At 37.5% G+C, this 17,099-nt stretch overlaps 3 protein-coding genes across 11 annotated transcripts in view; 1 reads left to right on the top strand and 2 right to left on the bottom strand.

The window, feature by feature from the left end:
- MED12L (mediator complex subunit 12L) overlaps positions 1-17,099 on the top strand; it is a 307,612-nt gene that overhangs the window by 205,745 nt on the left and 84,768 nt on the right. The gene's annotated exons all lie outside the window — the stretch shown is intronic.
- On the bottom strand, positions 6,002-9,393 carry P2RY13 (purinergic receptor P2Y13). Its single transcript, XM_016156459.2, has 2 exons — positions 9,324-9,393; positions 6,002-8,864 (listed from the first exon to the last, which is right to left on the bottom strand). Exon 2 carries the CDS (start codon positions 8,847-8,849, stop codon positions 7,848-7,850), a length of 1,002 nt encoding a protein of 333 aa, XP_016011945.1. The 5' UTR covers positions 8,850-8,864; positions 9,324-9,393; the 3' UTR covers positions 6,002-7,847.
- P2RY12 (purinergic receptor P2Y12) overlaps positions 13,832-17,099 on the bottom strand; it is a 45,707-nt gene continuing 42,439 nt past the window's right edge. For both annotated transcript variants that reach the window (XM_016156458.2, XM_016156457.2), the window contains exon 3: positions 13,832-16,915. In XM_016156458.2, coding sequence (XP_016011944.1) covers positions 15,873-16,892 — 1,020 coding nt within the window. In that variant the 5' untranslated portion in view covers positions 16,893-16,915 and the 3' untranslated portion in view covers positions 13,832-15,872. The remainder of the gene's footprint in view (positions 16,916-17,099) is intronic.

The following is a 17,099-nucleotide window of genomic DNA, read 5'->3' as shown; positions in this document are numbered from 1 at the left end:
ATTATCTGCTTCCCACCTTTGTAGTATGAGATATTGGCAGATGTATTACCAAGGCTTACCTTGGTCTTCTAGTCATTTCTCCCTTGTATTTGACTTCTTCCTCTTTCCTCCCTTCTTTATTTGGCTTCTCTGAATCGACATGGACCTGGGCACAATGTGCCCTCCTCCACTGTTGGTAGGTATGACATTTGTATTGTAATCTCATTTTTCTCTGTCACAGAAATCTCAAATGAAAGAAGCCGCCTTAATTGTGGCTCACATGCAATAGCTGAGAATTCGTGCTGAATATAATTATCACAAACCCTTTGATGTTTCTCTTGCTGAGATTGGTATCTTTAGGTCCCTATGCTTGAATTACTGTGTTTAATCTGTCATTTGAAATGATTTGTATCTGTTAGGTCTGCTTTATATAAAGGACTTGCCTTTTTCTGGTATGAGAACTTTGCGTGTAATGGTTAATTAAAGAGGAGGAAGGTTTGAGATGGAGTCTGGAGATAGGCCTGCATCTGCCTCCTGCTCTCTGTCTTGCGCTGGGCTACTTGATCCATCATCGCCTCCCATTGAAAATACTGCTTTTGAGAGGTGGTGTCAGGCCGTGACAAATGCCCAGTTACTGGGGTCATGTTGACTCCATGTGGATCTCAGTAGTAGTTTGGTTTTTTTTGTTTTTGTTTTTGTTTTTTACTTTGGGCAAGTCATTAGTATATCTGAGCCCAGTTTCTTCTCCTGAAAAATGAGCTTGGGAATGGCAGTCTCGTGAGATAGTAAAACTTAAATGAGATAATGTACAGGTAGTTGGTACTTAGTGAACAATAGCTTTCGTTTTTTTTTGTTTTTTTGTTTTTGTTTTTTTTTTTTGGTCAGAAGGCAGAGGGAATAAGTGAATGAATAGGGGTATCTGTCTGAATGTATAGTTAGAATGATTAAAAATTGAAAATACTTCTCAACTAAAAAGTCACAATATGTCCATTATGTTTCGGTTGCTCTTAGTAAGCTCCTGGATTTCTTTTAATGACAAACCAGTGATTGCTTGAAATACTTTTTGTGGGAAAGTGTAAAATCCGCAGCCCAGATACGTGGGGGTAAAAGAGATATGGTCTCAGCAGGGTCACTGCATTCAGGTCAATGCTTCGAACACTTGCAGTTCAGGTATTTTCAGTTGCAGGAAATTTCAGTTGCCAAGTTAAATAGGAAAAAAAGGATAAAAGCTTAGAATAATATATAAATTTAATGCAGAAAGATAATATATTATTTAAAAGCTATAGAAGTATTTAGCTATGCATTAGATGAAATTGCTTAAGATGAATGCAACTACTTAAGGTCACATCCAAACATCTCATGTTTTAACTGAATTTTAAAAATTCAGTTAATTTCTAAAAGTAGATAGTCTGTTACCATGCCCTAGGATGTCACGTTTGTCGATTTGAGTTTTATTACTGAAATGGCAAGAGTTTACATGCTGAGTGAGGGATGCAGTTTTTTTTAAATTCAGTTTTATATTAACTCTTAACTCTTAAATTCAGTTTCGTATTCTTGCCTTTATCTTTTTTGTCACCTCTTCCCATGTTCTGAACTTGCATTCCTACCACTTGGTGTCTTATCGCCTCCACTTTTTTTTTCTCCTATAAATATTTTATACTAGAATGGGAGGGAGGCAGAAACCCAGGAAACGTGGAGTCCGAAATGCTGAAACGCCCTTTTTCTGACTGCAGCTAGGGTCTCTTGGTCACGTGGTTGCTCCCGCCGTTTGATTCGCTCCTCTGCTCTTTTGCCGTTTCACGTGGGCGTATTCACTCTGCACTGCACAGAAAGCACAGGAAGGAGCCCCTCTGCCTGTTAGACACCCTTGGAGAAAGCCAGGCAAATACAACCGCTTCCGTTCTTCTTCCTTGTAACTCCTGTAAACCGACTTGTCCTTTATGGCAAGATAAGAGTTGCTTGTGTTCCCTCACTTCCCATTACACAGTGGGGCCTCCTCTACTTCCTCCTCAAAGCCATCATAACCTCACAGTTGGAGAGTTATCATGTTCGCTCTTTCCAGAGAATGCGATTCTGTTGACTGTCACTACCTCCTTGAATCTCTCTCATTCTTTGGTTTCTAATACATCGGACTGCCTGTTTCTCTTTTAAATTTACCACTCTCACCTCTTCCCCCTCCCCTTCACACCCTATCCCAATCCCAGACATCTCCCCTAATTCCTCTTCTTCTGTCTCCTCTGTCCGTGAGATTTGTGCAACATGGCCTCTCAGGTGCTCAGCTCATTCCTCACTCTCTGTCTTAGAAAAAGATTTCTCTCAGCCTCTAACTTAGCCCTATCTTCAGAGCCTTGGATGCATATTTTGCCCCCACTGGCTAGATTCCTTGACCCAGCTCTCTCACTGATGTTTCAAATACAGCATAGCCCAAATCCGCTTCTTGGCCTTCCTACATGATCTAACACACCACTCAAGCTAATCATCTTCAGAGCAAGGAATCTCAATTGGAGGGCATGGGAATTATGGACCCTACTGAGAATTCATTTTGCATATTAATCACATATATATTACAAATAATCCCCTATTCACCAGTGGTCTTGGACTCAAAACCTTTCTGGAAATGTCTCTAAGATCCGTGTCAGATTTTCCCTCCCTTGGCTCTTGACCACATAGATGGAAGACCTCTTTAATTTATCTCCAGACATCAGGAGCTGTTCCTTCAATCCAGAATCATTTTCTTGCTGGCAAATTAATTTTCTTGAAGTGCAGCATAGATAGAGCCTGTAATTCTTCACTTCAGATACACTAAGTGGCTCACTGAGCAGTACAGACACCCAGGAGAGCACCAGGATCCCGCATCCATTTTTAGGATCCTCTTCGACGTTTACATGATGCGGCCTCAGGCCCTCATGCTTTAGCCACTGGAAAGTGCCCACTCCTACCTGAGCCTTCCTTGGAACTGCTCATTGCACAGCAGTTGCCTTTCAAATGCTGTTTTCTCCTTTAAGGTCCAGTTCACATTTCTATCTTCTGCGAGCCCCCTCCCCAGTTTTGCCATTTGCAATTAGCTGCCCTTTCCTCTGAGCCTCCATGGTGAGGTATTTATGTCTCTCATACTGCTTACCACATTTGCGTTCCTTGCAGTCCGTGTGCGTTACCAGTATGTGGCTTCCAGGGAGACAAATGGCCCTGCATTCAAGTGTACAATGAAGGAATGACTGACTAAATCAACGCATAAATCTGCTCTTTGGAATTTTACCTCTCTCGGGGACTCTCAGGTGTGAAGGAACCACCAGAGTATTTATAGAGTTCATGTCATGATTGAACCATTCATACCCCTGAGGTTTGTGTTGAGACCTCTCCCTTCCTCTTCAGGAGTCACCTCCCTACTGTTCTCACTGCTGGGGTCTGATGGCAGCCCTTGAGGAATTTGGCTTTTCCTGACTGTCAGAGAGGCTGTGTGGCAGAGCCATTGAGGTGTTGACCTTGAGGCCACCTACCTAAGTTTCAGTCCCAGCTCTGCCTCTCCTTTGCTGGTGGGGTCATGTGTACTATGGGCAAGGTATCTTTCGCTTTGTGCTTTGGTACCCTCCTTCCCCCCTACGTCAACGGGGAGCCTTATATTACCTGTGTCATTGGGTTTTAGTGAAAAAGAGAAAGGCAGTAATACTTGTAAAGCACATAGCACGGTCCCTGGCACATAGCAAGCATTCATTAAATAAGGCTGAGCTGCCAGTGTGAGGTCCTGGGAGGTTCTCGTTAGCTTCTAGGTCAGGGCTAATGAGCTGGCCGCACCTGGGCTAGTTATGGCTTACACATGAATATTGTATTGTTTTTGTGAGGTCAGGGAATGTAGGTGGCTGTGGAAGTTTTGAAAATAACAGGAAATATAGCATACGAATCTGGATTTATGAATTCCCGTGAGAATGTTAGAAGATCGGAGGTTATAAATACAGTGTTTAAGAATATGGGCTCAGAAACCAGATTCTGAATTATAGTCCTACCCCTGCTACTTAAACTGTGTGACCCTATGCAAGTTGCTTAACCTCTCTTTCTCAACTTCTTTTATTTCTAAAATGGAAATAATAATAGCGCTTTCTAGAATTCCTGGAATTATTAAGTGGGACAATTTATTTAAAGCTCTAAGTATACAGTAAGTAGTAAGTGATGTAGTCTGCTTTTGTTGTTACTGATGCACGTTTTACTGTTGCTGTTGCTACTAGCCAGCAACCCTGGGCACTAAATCTCTCCTGCGCCAACTGTTGGCACTAAGTAGTAGATGCCCCCTTAGTGGGGTGAGAACTTGTAGTCTTTGCCATTGCCTATCACTTTGTGTCTGCCCTGCTCTCATAATAACAATTTTGTCTCCTATTTCCAGACCCCAGTCTTGGGCATCTTTGTCCAAGAAGGCTGTGCTGTGAATCCCTCTTGATGGAAGCATGAACCTCAAGGAACATTTTAGCACAGTGGTTTTTAACTTGTGGTCTAGATCAATAGCATAAGTGTCCCCTGAAAACTTGTTCTCAGGCCTCACCCCAGATGTACGGAAACAGAACTCTGGGGCTGGGGCTAGCAATCTGTCTTTTAAGAACCACACCAGCTGGTTCTGATACCCACTGAAGTTTGAGGACTACTGATTGGAACACATGTGTTCTGTGTTCATTTTACATACATTTGGTTTTCTTGTAAGATTTAAAATGCTGAGATTTGCTTCTTGGCACTTCAAATGACTTGTGAATTCTGAACTTTTCTCAGTAGGGCTACTGTCTTCTAAACATGCATTCTCAGAGATATTAGATGCTGCTGGGAATGGGTTCTCCCCCTTGGAAGGTTTTGTTCTGTTAAGATTCCTGTGAACTTTGATATTTTAACTTACTGGAGGAATACAGTTTGTGTGTGTGTATGTGTGGGTGGCTGAGAGGGTGGGTGGGAGGGTGGGTAACTTTAGAAAGTTGTGGAAGGAATTGCTTTGAAATGGATATGGAATATGTGAAGTAATCGGTTTAATAAGATTGAATTCTTTTACAGGTTCTGAAGTCATGAATTTATATCAGCCATCTAACTTCTGTGAGTTGGGAGTTGACATTGCTTATCTGTTTCCTCTTTTCTTCTTTACAGTAATTTTCCTTGGTTTCTCAATAATTCTTCAGTATGGGACAAAATCTTCTCCAGCCCCAGAGACATTCAAAATACCTTATCTAGTAAAATTAATTACATTTAACTTTTGACAAAAGCTCTTAGCTGTGTTCTGAGCTTACACATTATATCAAAGTTTTTTTAAAAAAATTTCTATTTATTTGTGATCGCTAGTCAAGAAGTTCTCAAATAGTCGCTTTGCATTTTGTGTGTGTGATTTTAAGATGGTTATAAGTTCTTATTAGGTTATTTTATTCTATAAACCATGTACTCTGCTTTTGACTATAATATTAATATAGAATTAAATATTTGTATTTATATAGGACAGGTTTGCTCTTGAAATTTTGTCTTGAAAGATCTTGCTAAAAATTGTGTACATTATCTAGATGCAGTTACTTATAATACAGTATTAGAGTCTGCTCATGATTATGTACTCAGTAAAAGTAATGTGGATTTAGTGACATCACTAACAGTTCTTGTGCCTTGATTTTTTTATTTGAGAGAATGAAAATTGGACATCAAGAGTACTTTCTAAAAAGAGAGTTTTGGGGATTGTAATATGCTACCGTTAGAAATTTTACTTAACTAAAACCAGCAATACATAGCTAAAGCATTTTGTCAATAGCTTTAAAACTTAAATGTTGACAGACATTAGCCTGCAAGCTATTACATGTACTGTTTGGTAATCCTGCTTCCTTCATGAGCATTACTAGAAAACCCAAGAATGCCCCCACTTCCCAGGCCCCTGTGTACATGCTATATATGAAGGCAACTGAAAAGAGCTTGAGCTGTCAAAAAATTTATGTCATCTTTTGATGTAAAAACATCAGTGAAAATTGACTTCCTTTTTTCTTTTTTAGTAGATAAAGACAAAACCAGTTTGGTTTATTTATCAAATATTTATTGATCGCACAATGAGACACAATCTCTGCCCTCAGAAGTATACGTAGATTAAAAAGATAGGTACATGTGTGAGCAAGTATTACAAAGGAATATGATAATTGCAATAATTGAGGTATGACAGATGAAGGAGTGATTGGGCTTTAGATGGTAGTAGGAGGTTGGCTAGGTGAGATTTTGTGAACTAAATGATGGCAACTTAGGGTTTCGTAGATGGATAAGAGTTTTTTTGGTGAGTCAGAGAGAAATTTACAGGGCAAGGTACAGGGCATGTAATGTTCTGACAGTTACCAATTTATAGGAGAGTATAAAGTTTCAGGGATAGAAGAGTAGTTAGGAGATAAGGCCAGAAAGGTGGGTAAGTTCCAGGGCCTTCAGGGCCTTTAAGGCAGGAGTCCCTAAACCCTGGACAACAGTCCTGTGGCCTGTTGGGCCACACAGCAGAGGGTGAGCAGCAGGCCAGTGAGCGAAGCTTCATCTGTATTTGCAGCTTCTCCCTGGTGCTAGCTAGCATCATCGCCTCAGCTCCAACTCAGATCATTAGGCATTGGATTCTCATAGGAGCACCAGTCTGTGGTGCCAAAAAGGCTGGGGACTGCTGCTGTAAGGGCATAGAAAGAGGCCCTGGCTTCGCATTGTGGTGATGATGTTGAAGCTAGAGGCACATTTACAGAGCACGACTATTCCTTTGTACATTTTCTCTAAAAGATGTAAGTCAGTGTCCACAATTCCAGATAAGCATATAATAGTTTTTTTGAACCACAAAGGGATTCAGGGGAAAATATATAGAGGTAAATAATTTGAAAAATATGCCAGTATGGATGTTACTGAATGTGAATATGTACCAAAAATAGCATAATATTGATATATTCTGTTTAAAACATTTGGAACCAGTAGTCTGTGGGAGATACCAAAAAAACATAACATGCTTTCTGTCTTCAAAGCATGTCGTCTGTCTTAGAGACTCCTAACCATTCGGGATGGGGGTGGAGAATATAGTCAAGAATATAGCACCATAGTAAAGAGTAATCTGCAACAAGCATCCTAATAGGCACCCAAGCCGTAGGAGAAGTAGTTATTTTCAACCAGAGGTATGAGGCAAGAGGATAGAGGTTGTGGCCCAGGAAGGCTTTGCCGAGTAGGTGGCACATTCAACCATGATTAGAGTATTTGTTGGAGAGAGAGAGAGAATTCCAAAGAAGAATATAGAATTCTTGCCCTTGAATTCTACACATTTGGGATATAAGCAAAGTACTACAGCACAATATTTTATTGACTTAATAATGATGCTTGTGCCTCTTATGGTGTACTGGAATAATGTGGAAGAGGCACTTTGTAATTATAAGGAGAAACTCCTTCATTTGGGTTATCAGAGAACTTTCTGGCAGCGTTCAGCTCCCCTGGCTCTTCATACCTCAGTGTCCCTTTCAACCCTTAGCTTCAACTTTCACCAAAGGATTTTTTATCAGCAGGTGTGAAATGCAAAAGCAGTTATCTTTTGAATCACATGTGTAAAAGAATGTGAGAAGGTGTTTTGGGGGAGAGGTTTTTAGGAATATATATTTATCCATAATAAATCTCTAAAATTTAAGTAAATGTCCTTGAAAAGATGACCTCTAGTGGCCATTTCTGTTGCAGACTTTTAATGATACTTCATTTTGTTTGTGAATAGCTCCATGTGGAATTAAAATTTAAATAGTCCTTTCTGTACACTAGGATAACAAAGTGTAAGAAAGCAGTTGTTTCAATCTTTTTTTTATGGCTTGAATTTAATTTCCAAATAAATTGTTTTTTGAAATCTAGTCCATAAGTAGAAGTTAACCATGATAAAGTTATCAATTTAAGGTTATATTGTCTGTCTGACTAGTATGATTCTCTTGGGTTGATGCTGTGGTCTTTCTCCCTCTTATGCATAATAGCCTTTTTGTGAATTTTTTGCATAAAAAAATATATATTAAAGGATCCATACAAATGTTCATTGCTGCCAAAAAGAGAGTTGTTTCTTTAGCTATAAACAGTTGATTTTGCAGTCTGCATTCAGTCTTATTGTTGGTTTGACTGTGAGTATATGGAACTCTGGCAAAATGAAATGGAGCAAAACACACAAAGAAGACAGCCACGACGATGAAAACTTTACCTTCCAGCTTTTTGTTTTTTTTGCCATCCTTGCTTTTCGACTTTCTATAGGAATTGTATACTTTTCTTGCAATCACCACATAAAACAGGAGCATTAGGGCAAAAACAGTCCAGAAAATGAACTGGGATATATAATTCACCCCTTGATGCCATTTCAGGCCCAAAGGACCCTTTAAGGAAGCACACTTTTTCACAGATGATGGTGTTGCTTCCTTGTTGCTTAAGATTATATTTGGCAAAGAGATGAGGAACAGAAGGAGCCAGACGAGCGTTGAAACCGTTTTTGCAAACGCAGGTTTTTGTACAAAAAATTTTCCAAAAGGTCTAATGATCTTGAGGAATCTGTCAAAGGCTATGAGTCCTAGCAGTATGATGCCCACATACATGGCCTCATAAAAGATGACAGCAGAGAAGCGACACACGAAGGCTCTGAGTTGCCATGGTCCAAGGTGTGAGTCAGAGAGAATTTTAAATGGAAGCATGAGTGTCATTATCAAGTCGGCCACTAAAGTGTTTTTGAGGTAGACAATGAAGGTGGAGGAACTGGAGATATGTATAAACACCCACAGGGCCAAAGTGTTCAGCAGGACACCGGTGAAGAAAATGAGAGTGTAGATGGCTGGGAACACCAGCTGTGCTATTCGTGTGTCTCTGGGGCACCGCTCAGACGCATTGAAGCCCTTCATCACGGAGGCGTTCATGGTTTCCAATGCCAACTATTGCAAATCAACATACACACAAAGTAGAATGAAGCATTTCACGACTTTAAAATGCTGCTTTTAAAAAACTTTAAGCTTGTAGCTTGTGAACACCTTATATCATGTTACATGTTAGCATCATCACATTGAGTAGATTGGTTGAGAAGGCACACGTTTCTGTCTAGAATTTTTAAAGTAGTAATACAGTTTTGGTACTTGTAATAATATCATTACTTTTGCACTCTTACGAAAACCAAATAACAGATTCTACCCCATTCACAAGTGCTACTTTTACTGTGGCAGTAGAACAAAACCCCATTTGAGAGGTAATAATTCACATCAGATTGCTGTGCGTTATATAATTTTTTATGCTCATAGCCTGTGGTTCGTAGAATGTTAACCTTGAAGTATCTTCCCCCCTCAAACATATTCTGTCTTTTATAAGCAAGCCCGTTTATAATAAAAATTAAAATTTACCTTTGTTTGGAAAGATACTCAGCTCAGTGTCTTCCGACTGAGGCAGACTTAGGTCAGCTCATGAAGTACATGGGCAGCAAATGCCCTTCTGTTTTCTTATACTGTATTTCCTTCCTCATTTTCACATGTGTAATGTGATCTAGCAGAACCTCTTCATATTCAAACCTTCAGAGGATTTTTTAACTTATGTATTTCTAACTTATATGCAGACTTGCATAAATTAGTTTAGTTGCAGTTATTTATATTTTCTCATGTAGTAACTTTCCTCCATCTTCTTTACTTTTGAGTGTCTCATATATAGTAATAGGAGTCAGAAAGATAAGGAAAATAGCCCCAAATTACAACCAAGTGGGAGAGTGACTCTAAAATCAGATAGAATCATCATCATCTTCCTTGTAGACTGTTTTTCCAGAAATTTGTGTTCATCAGGATGACAGACACTTATCTGAGTCTTTTGGTCTTTTGATCTCTAAGAAAATAACATATTTACTGAGGGTGAAGGGCTAATGGACCCAGACTTTTGGGGTTAGAATCCCAGATCCACCCATTATTGAGTACTAGGTCTTAGACAAATAATTGAGTAACCCTGTGCCACAGTATCCTCATCTGTGTAAGGGGTTTAATAATAGTATCTATATCATAATCTTGCTGAGAGGATGAAATGAGTACCTAAAATAGTGCTGGCAATATATGAAACACTAAAAAATGTTAACCACTTACTGCTACAGTGAGTGAATTACAGAAGTAAATGGAGATATACCACCTCACTTATTAGAAAACCATTTTTGGAAATCTCTTCTGCATTTGACGCTGTATGCAAAGTGCCAAGACTTTAGGAATTTCATCAATCAGTCCTGGGCCAAAATCTGTAAAATTTTTATTTTAAATTCTCAAGCTTGAAAGGGTATAATTGCTGCTTTTGTGAACAGAAAATCTATGACAGAAATGTTTTCTTGCCAGATAGATAAAGGGAAAGAAGGAATTTAGAGATCTTATGAGGGAATGTAGAGTTCTCCACAGTGAGTTTCACTTCATATTTTTTGCTACAGGTTTTACCACAGAGTAGGAGTAGACTGTGGGATTGGGTTGATTGAGAATTTTTTGATGGCTTGGGATTCTGAGAATAAAATTCCATAACCCACTGGACATTTTTAAGTTTAAGACAAGAATATGCCTGATAATTTTGGTTTGAACCACCAGTGGTGACAGTTTGAAAAATACATGTTTAACTCAAATTGATTCTTAGAAATACAAATTATTGTATTTCGTTAATGTAATGGAACATAATTTAATCCTCTGTCTTTTTGTTTGCTTCAGAAGAAAAATGAGCAAACTTTTTTTTATTTTTCAAGTGGAGGGATTTGACCTATATGTAACGTGTAAATTTCCTGACAGCACCAAATATGTTATCTAGATGAAGGATTGGAACAGTTTCAGTTTAAACAAATGCTGAGTTGTGGGAAGCTTTCAAAAGAGGAACTTGTATAGTACCCATTTCTATAGTTATGAAAGCGTATTCTTTTAAATGTGGTAGGTTTCAAAATGTTTGACCATAGTAAATATTCAACAGGTCACTCATTCCCATGTGCCTATGTGCTTAATATATATTAGCCAACTTTCTTTTGTTCTCACCAGTTCCTATGCCCAGCAGAGGTCTTTTGCCCTGTGCCCTCTGAGAGGCTGCCCAGCAGAGTACTGACTACCTCAGGAGCCAGAGTGCCTGAGTTCAATTCCTTATTCCAACTCTTACTTTTCTTGAGCAGATTATTTATGCTTTCTATGAAACCACTGCATCATTTTTACAATGAAAATAAAATAATAGTATCTCCTATATTGTGTTAAGGGGATAAAATGCATGATTATTCACCAAGTGTGGAGAATTAAGGCCTGTCGTGTGATAGCTATTAGTATATTTCTTTTCAAATAATATTAAAAGAAAAGTAGAATACCAGGTACAACTGTGGGTATAGCTTATGAAAGACGGGAGCGAAGAATCAAAGAAGATGAAAGTAAAGGTCCCAGAAATTAAGAGCCTGCCAAAGGGGAATAAACTAAACATTTAAAATCCTGTCAGGTTCAAGGGGAATATAGTGACTTATAAAATCACACCAGCTGTGCTGTTCTAAGTGACAATATGATCTTATTTAATTCTTACAACAATCCTCAGAGATCGGTCCCATTTTACAGATGATAAAATTGAAATGCAAAAGTTAAGCAATTCTCCCAAAGCCGTGCAGCTCAAGCCCACTGCAAACCCACACAATCTGGTTCCAGAACCCATGCTTAGAACCTACCTAACTCTCCTGACTGTCAAGAACCACAGATGGAGTGAACATGGAATTGTTTACGAAATTTTAGAGTTTTTGAGCTGGGTATGCCTGATTGATAAATGAGTAGAAACAATCACCTCAAAAGTGAATGGATTTGTGAAACTTCTTGCTTCAAAGTGCGGTGTAAGGTTAAAAATACAAACCGGTTCAAAGTGGTATAATCAGGAGAAAATCAAAGAAGATATAATAAAAAATTAGAAACTAGAAGCCTGCCAAATGGTAATAAAGTACTTTTTCCATTTGTAGTCTCCTTTGGAATTTTCCTTTGGATCAGAGTTAACAGTCTAAAGATTCCTATTGATGTGCTAACTAGTAACTACAATCAATATCTGAAAAGATGAGGAAGTATTTGCTTTTGTTGTTTGGAATGAAAGTCAAAGTGGGAATTTCTGTTCTTATAGAAGAGCCTTTTACTTCCCTTCAATGTATACCACAGTACTTCCTTAGATTATATGAAATTTTACAAAATTTCCACCTAAAGTGAAAGCTGTAATAGCAAGCTAAAATAAGTTATGCCATTTAACATTAAATGTAGTGGTCTGTGTCTGTAATTAAATTCACTATTATAAAACCTCTATGTGTAACTGGAATTGGGCAGTGCATTTACAGTATTATCTAAAACATTTATCTGAATATCCAATTTTATATTTTTATCATAAAAGGAAAACAAGTTTAAAGGATTCAGATATAGACATTTATATAGTAGAAAATCAAAGGTAATTCCCCCTGCATATACATACCAGTGTGTGTGAAAATACACAGATTTACATTTATTGATTTAAGGAATTTTTGTTTTATTTTACATTAGTACATGATAACTTCCCTAATTTTTTGAAAAGGTTATACTATATAAAGTTAACCATAGTGTAGTTAAGCTGTTAATGATAGGGGTATTTTTCCAGTTTTTCTTTTTTAAAAACAATACCGTAGAGCACGTATATGCCTGTACATTTTTGTGCATTTGTTCCAACATATTTGCAGAAAGCTTTCTAGAAGTGTAATGCTGGATCAAAAGCTATGCATCAAAATGTCGAATGGTATTTTCAAATAGGTTTCCAGAAAGATTGTACCAGTTTGCAGTTTCACTGAGTGAGATTCTCCACTGTTATTAAAATCTTTTAAATCAAATTCTAAACTTATAAGTGAAAAAAAATCATTTAAATATAAATTTATTTGCTTATTAGTGACATATATGTATATATATCTTTTGATATTTTTATTGTCGATTCGTATTTCTCCTGGAAATTGATTTTTCAAGCCCTTTTCTCATTTTTTAAAAAGTCAGGCTGTTTCTCTTATAAGTGTTTCCACGTCTCGCTCCCCCTGGCATCATTGTAATTTCACTTTGGGCGTTACCAGCTAACAGCCTTCACCTAGATCAGCCACTAGAATCTATAGTTGTTTTCAGTGTAAAGCTACTGCAGTACATAAATGCATGAAGAAAGGATTCTATTTCTGCAGAAGGGTTTTCTCCTACTTTTAAAGTTCTAGCCTAGGGGTTGTTAATCTTGTCTAAAGAGCTGGTAAGTAAATATTTAGGTTTTGTGACCACATAGTCTCCAACACAACTACTCAGCCTTGGTGTTGTAGCGGAAAACCAGCCATAGGTAAAACCTGAGTGAGTGTAGCTGTGTTGTAACAAAACCTTGTTGTGGACACTGAAACTTGAACTCCATATAACTTTAATGCAATATCAGCTTTTACTCTTCTGATTCCCCCCACCAAACATTTGAAAATGTAAAAACAGTTGCTAGATCACAGGCTGTACAAAAAGCACATGATGGACTAGATTGGTCTTGCAGACTATACGTTGCCACACCTGCTTTGGACTGTTTCTATGAGCAACCACCGAAACTACCAATTACCAACATCCTTTGGACTTGTTAGCCACAAAGGCTTTGGGCAAGACGACATTTTGTTTGTGCTGTTTCCGAACTTTTCAACTTTTGGACCAGAGTCTACAAAATTTGGCTGTAATTTTTTTTTTTTAAGTTATTGTGAAATGTGGGGTATATTATGTATATAATATATAATATATCTCCTAAAGCTGGAGATAGTGACATGTTCTATTGTATAATGAGTACTCCATAAATACTGATCTCTTAATCTGTTTTGAATGGTGTTTGAGATAGGAGTATGTACCGTCTAATATCTTTGAATAAAGAATTCCCAACAAAGTGTGATTTAGAGTTTAATGTAAGTTTTTTCACATATATAAACATAGGTAATCCCATACACAACAGTTTTTTGCAAAAGAACCATCATAACATTAGTATTTCTGGTTTGCTTTTTGTTTCTTTTGTGAAAATTGTCATCTCAGTGGTGACATCTCATCTGGTTTAATCCAATACGAAAGATTATTTAGGAAGGCCTTTTTCTACTCTGCAGACTCAACAATGCCTCGTGCGGTCCTGGCACTGTGATGTGGTCAGCTTTAATCCACTCTCTACCCTGGCTTCGGGAGTGGACTTGCCCTTCATTTTTCTCATAGGCAAAATAAGAAGGTCAGATATTTGAGCTTCATTTGCAACTCAAATATCCTGGTATTCTTACGGAACATGCACATTTATGCATATGACATTAGAGTGAACTGCATTAGTTTACCTGGCAGAAATGGCTACACTGTTGTTCCAGTGATACCTAGAATATACATCTTTTTGGACACATGTCTCTATGTGCATCTCCACTGACATCCAGTGCTCGCTTGTAGCAGTGCCAGAGAAGGAAAATGTGACTGCTCGAGAATTGATACCATTTAGAGAGTTAATGAGTTCAATTTTGTACTGAAATTTAGCACAGCAAAACTTGTGGAGTATTTGGATAAATTAACTATTGAAATTCAGTGAATTTCCTTATACTACAACTCAACCTTTTAATTTCTTCTTGCATTTAGTTATCAGTATCTATGCCTTCTGTTTGTGACTCATTTCTGAGGATCATAAATTATTGAGATAAATCATGTAAAATCCCAAGTGTGTTAAATGTTTTGTTTATATTTAAAAATAATATGGATAATATGGCTTGTGTGGAATCAGTTTACATTTTAAGTCTGACCTATTTTTTTCATTTACATATGCACTAATTGATGTGAGATGTCACCTTCAGAAGAGACTTTGTCCAGTCTTGTGTCAAAAGCAGTGTTGGCAACTATTTTTTCTTAAGTGAGTTTGACTTGTGAGGTAGGAGTATATAGGAGGTGAGTATCTGATATCTTTAAACAAATAAATTTCAACAAAGTGTGATTTAGAGTTTAATGTAATTTTTTTGCTATACACACACAAAAATAAAAAGCTAGTTCTAACCATTTTAATCACTTTCCTGTTAATAATTATGCCGTGCAACTGCATAATCACATTTAACCTTTGTTTTCTTACTAAGGGAAATGTTCATTAACCCAAGTAGCAGGTATTTTCTAGCAGCTGGTTACTAAAAGGTAAGTGTCGGTGATAATTATTGCATTTACTAAAATTGTCAAAATATTAGTAAAACTGGTTTCTCTAGTGTTAAGGAAATAGTCTTTTTTTTTGTATTAGAAAGCCATAAAAATCGCTCTTATTCTAATAACTTTATTTTCTATTTCTACGCTTTATTGGGAAAGCAGTTTTTAAACCTCTATCTTTTCAACAAAAAAAATGTTTTAAATTCAGTTCAATCTGTTACTATTTCAATTAGTTTAAATTTTAGGTGTTTACTAATAATTAAAAGTTAGTAATTATTATTACTTACGTGTCCCACCCATTTAAATTTTTACAATATCACAATATGTCATCACTTGATTAGAGGACTAGGATGTATGTACATCTTAATAAGTATAATTTGGGGTCAGAAAATTTTATCAGATTTATCATCCTTTGTTGCTTATAGAGTAAGTCGATAGTCACATCATGATTAATAATATATTTAAAGAATTATGGTAGATAGTATGTGGTTACCCATCTTTCCAAAACTTTGCAATTTATGAATTCTGTGTAGCTTTGCATGTAGCATGGTGATTGGATGTAGTTTGTTTTGCTGCACAGCTATGTGTTACATTATTTTTCTGCATTTTAAGATAACTTTTAATGTGGGGAAAGTAAAAGAGAATTATTTTTGTAGTCTTCCATTGTTTCAAGAGTCATTCTTACTAACTCAACTACTTCTTAGTATTAATATTTTTACATAGTGCTTTCCTTTTAGGAAGTTCCAAATACTAACAGATTGAAATATTACCTCAGTTTGTTTACATTGGAGTCTCTTCACTTGGATCACCACCATCCTGTCCTTTTTTCCTATTTTCGTGGGGTGGAAATGCTGCAGAATTGGGGCACTTCAGCATACTCATCAAGGAATTTTTGAAGGACTTGCAAAGGAAAAAATAGATGAATGGATCCAGGCATGCGTTTAAGGACGTTAACCAGAGGGTACTCTCTTTCACATAAAACAGAGTATTCTCAGCAGAGCAGTCAAAGACGTCCCGGGTTTGGCTCAGGGTGTAGGGAATTCGGGCAAAATGGAAGGGAACAAAACAAATAAAAAATACAGCAATGATAATGAAAACTTTGACGTTCACCTTTTTCTTGGGGACTTTGCCTACACCCCTTGTTCTTACATATGACCTATACAGTTCTTTTGTAATGAGTGTATAACATACAATAACAATTAAAAAATTAATCCAAAAAATAACTTGACAGATATAATTGACTATTTCATGCCAGACCAGGCCAAACTCTGATTTGAGGAAAGAGCATTTCTTCACATTCTTGTCTCTCGGCCTCCTGTTGGTCAGAATCATGTTAGGCAAAGAGAGTAAGAACATGAAAGCCCAGATGACAACAGAGAGAATCTTAGCCCCCAAGAGATTGTTAGGATTGGATGTTTTAAATGGCCTGGTGGTCTTCTGGTAGCGATCGATAGTTATAAGTCCTAGGAATGAAATACTGATGTACATTGTAAAATAAAATGTGACAGAGGTCACTTGACACACAAAGGTTCTCAGTGGTCCCGTTCCCAATTTGGCATCACTGAGGATTTTGAATGGAAAAGTCAGAATCATGAGAAGATCGGAAATGACCGTGTTCTTAAGAAAAATAATGAAGTTGGATTTACTGCGGATTTGAAAGAAAATCCTCATTGCTAGGCTGTTTGTGATGAGTCCAGTGAAAAACAGGACAGTGTAGAGGAGCGGGAAGAGGACCTGGGTGATTTTGTAGTCCCTGGTACATAGGCTGCCATTCCCGGCCGCAGAGGTGAGGTTTTCCATGGCTTGCCTGTCTTCTTTGCTACCTAGAGGGGGAGGGAGAGCATGATTATTTTCAGTCCAACATGGCAGATTTTGCTCTTATCTCCGTGCGTAACTTTTTTAGACAGGTCGCCTTTAACAATTAAGGGTTTTGATCTTTGTTGTGGCAGTTAGTAAGAATACAGAAAACTGGATCTCAGATTATTTCATTATGGCAAATATTCTATC

This window comes from Rousettus aegyptiacus, unplaced genomic scaffold, assembly GCF_014176215.1.
Source record: "Rousettus aegyptiacus isolate mRouAeg1 unplaced genomic scaffold, mRouAeg1.p scaffold_m13_p_4, whole genome shotgun sequence".
Lineage (NCBI taxonomy): Eukaryota > Metazoa > Chordata > Mammalia > Chiroptera > Pteropodidae > Rousettus > Rousettus aegyptiacus.
Note: the sequence above shows the minus strand (reverse complement) of the source record. Positions and strands in the feature narration are given on the sequence as shown.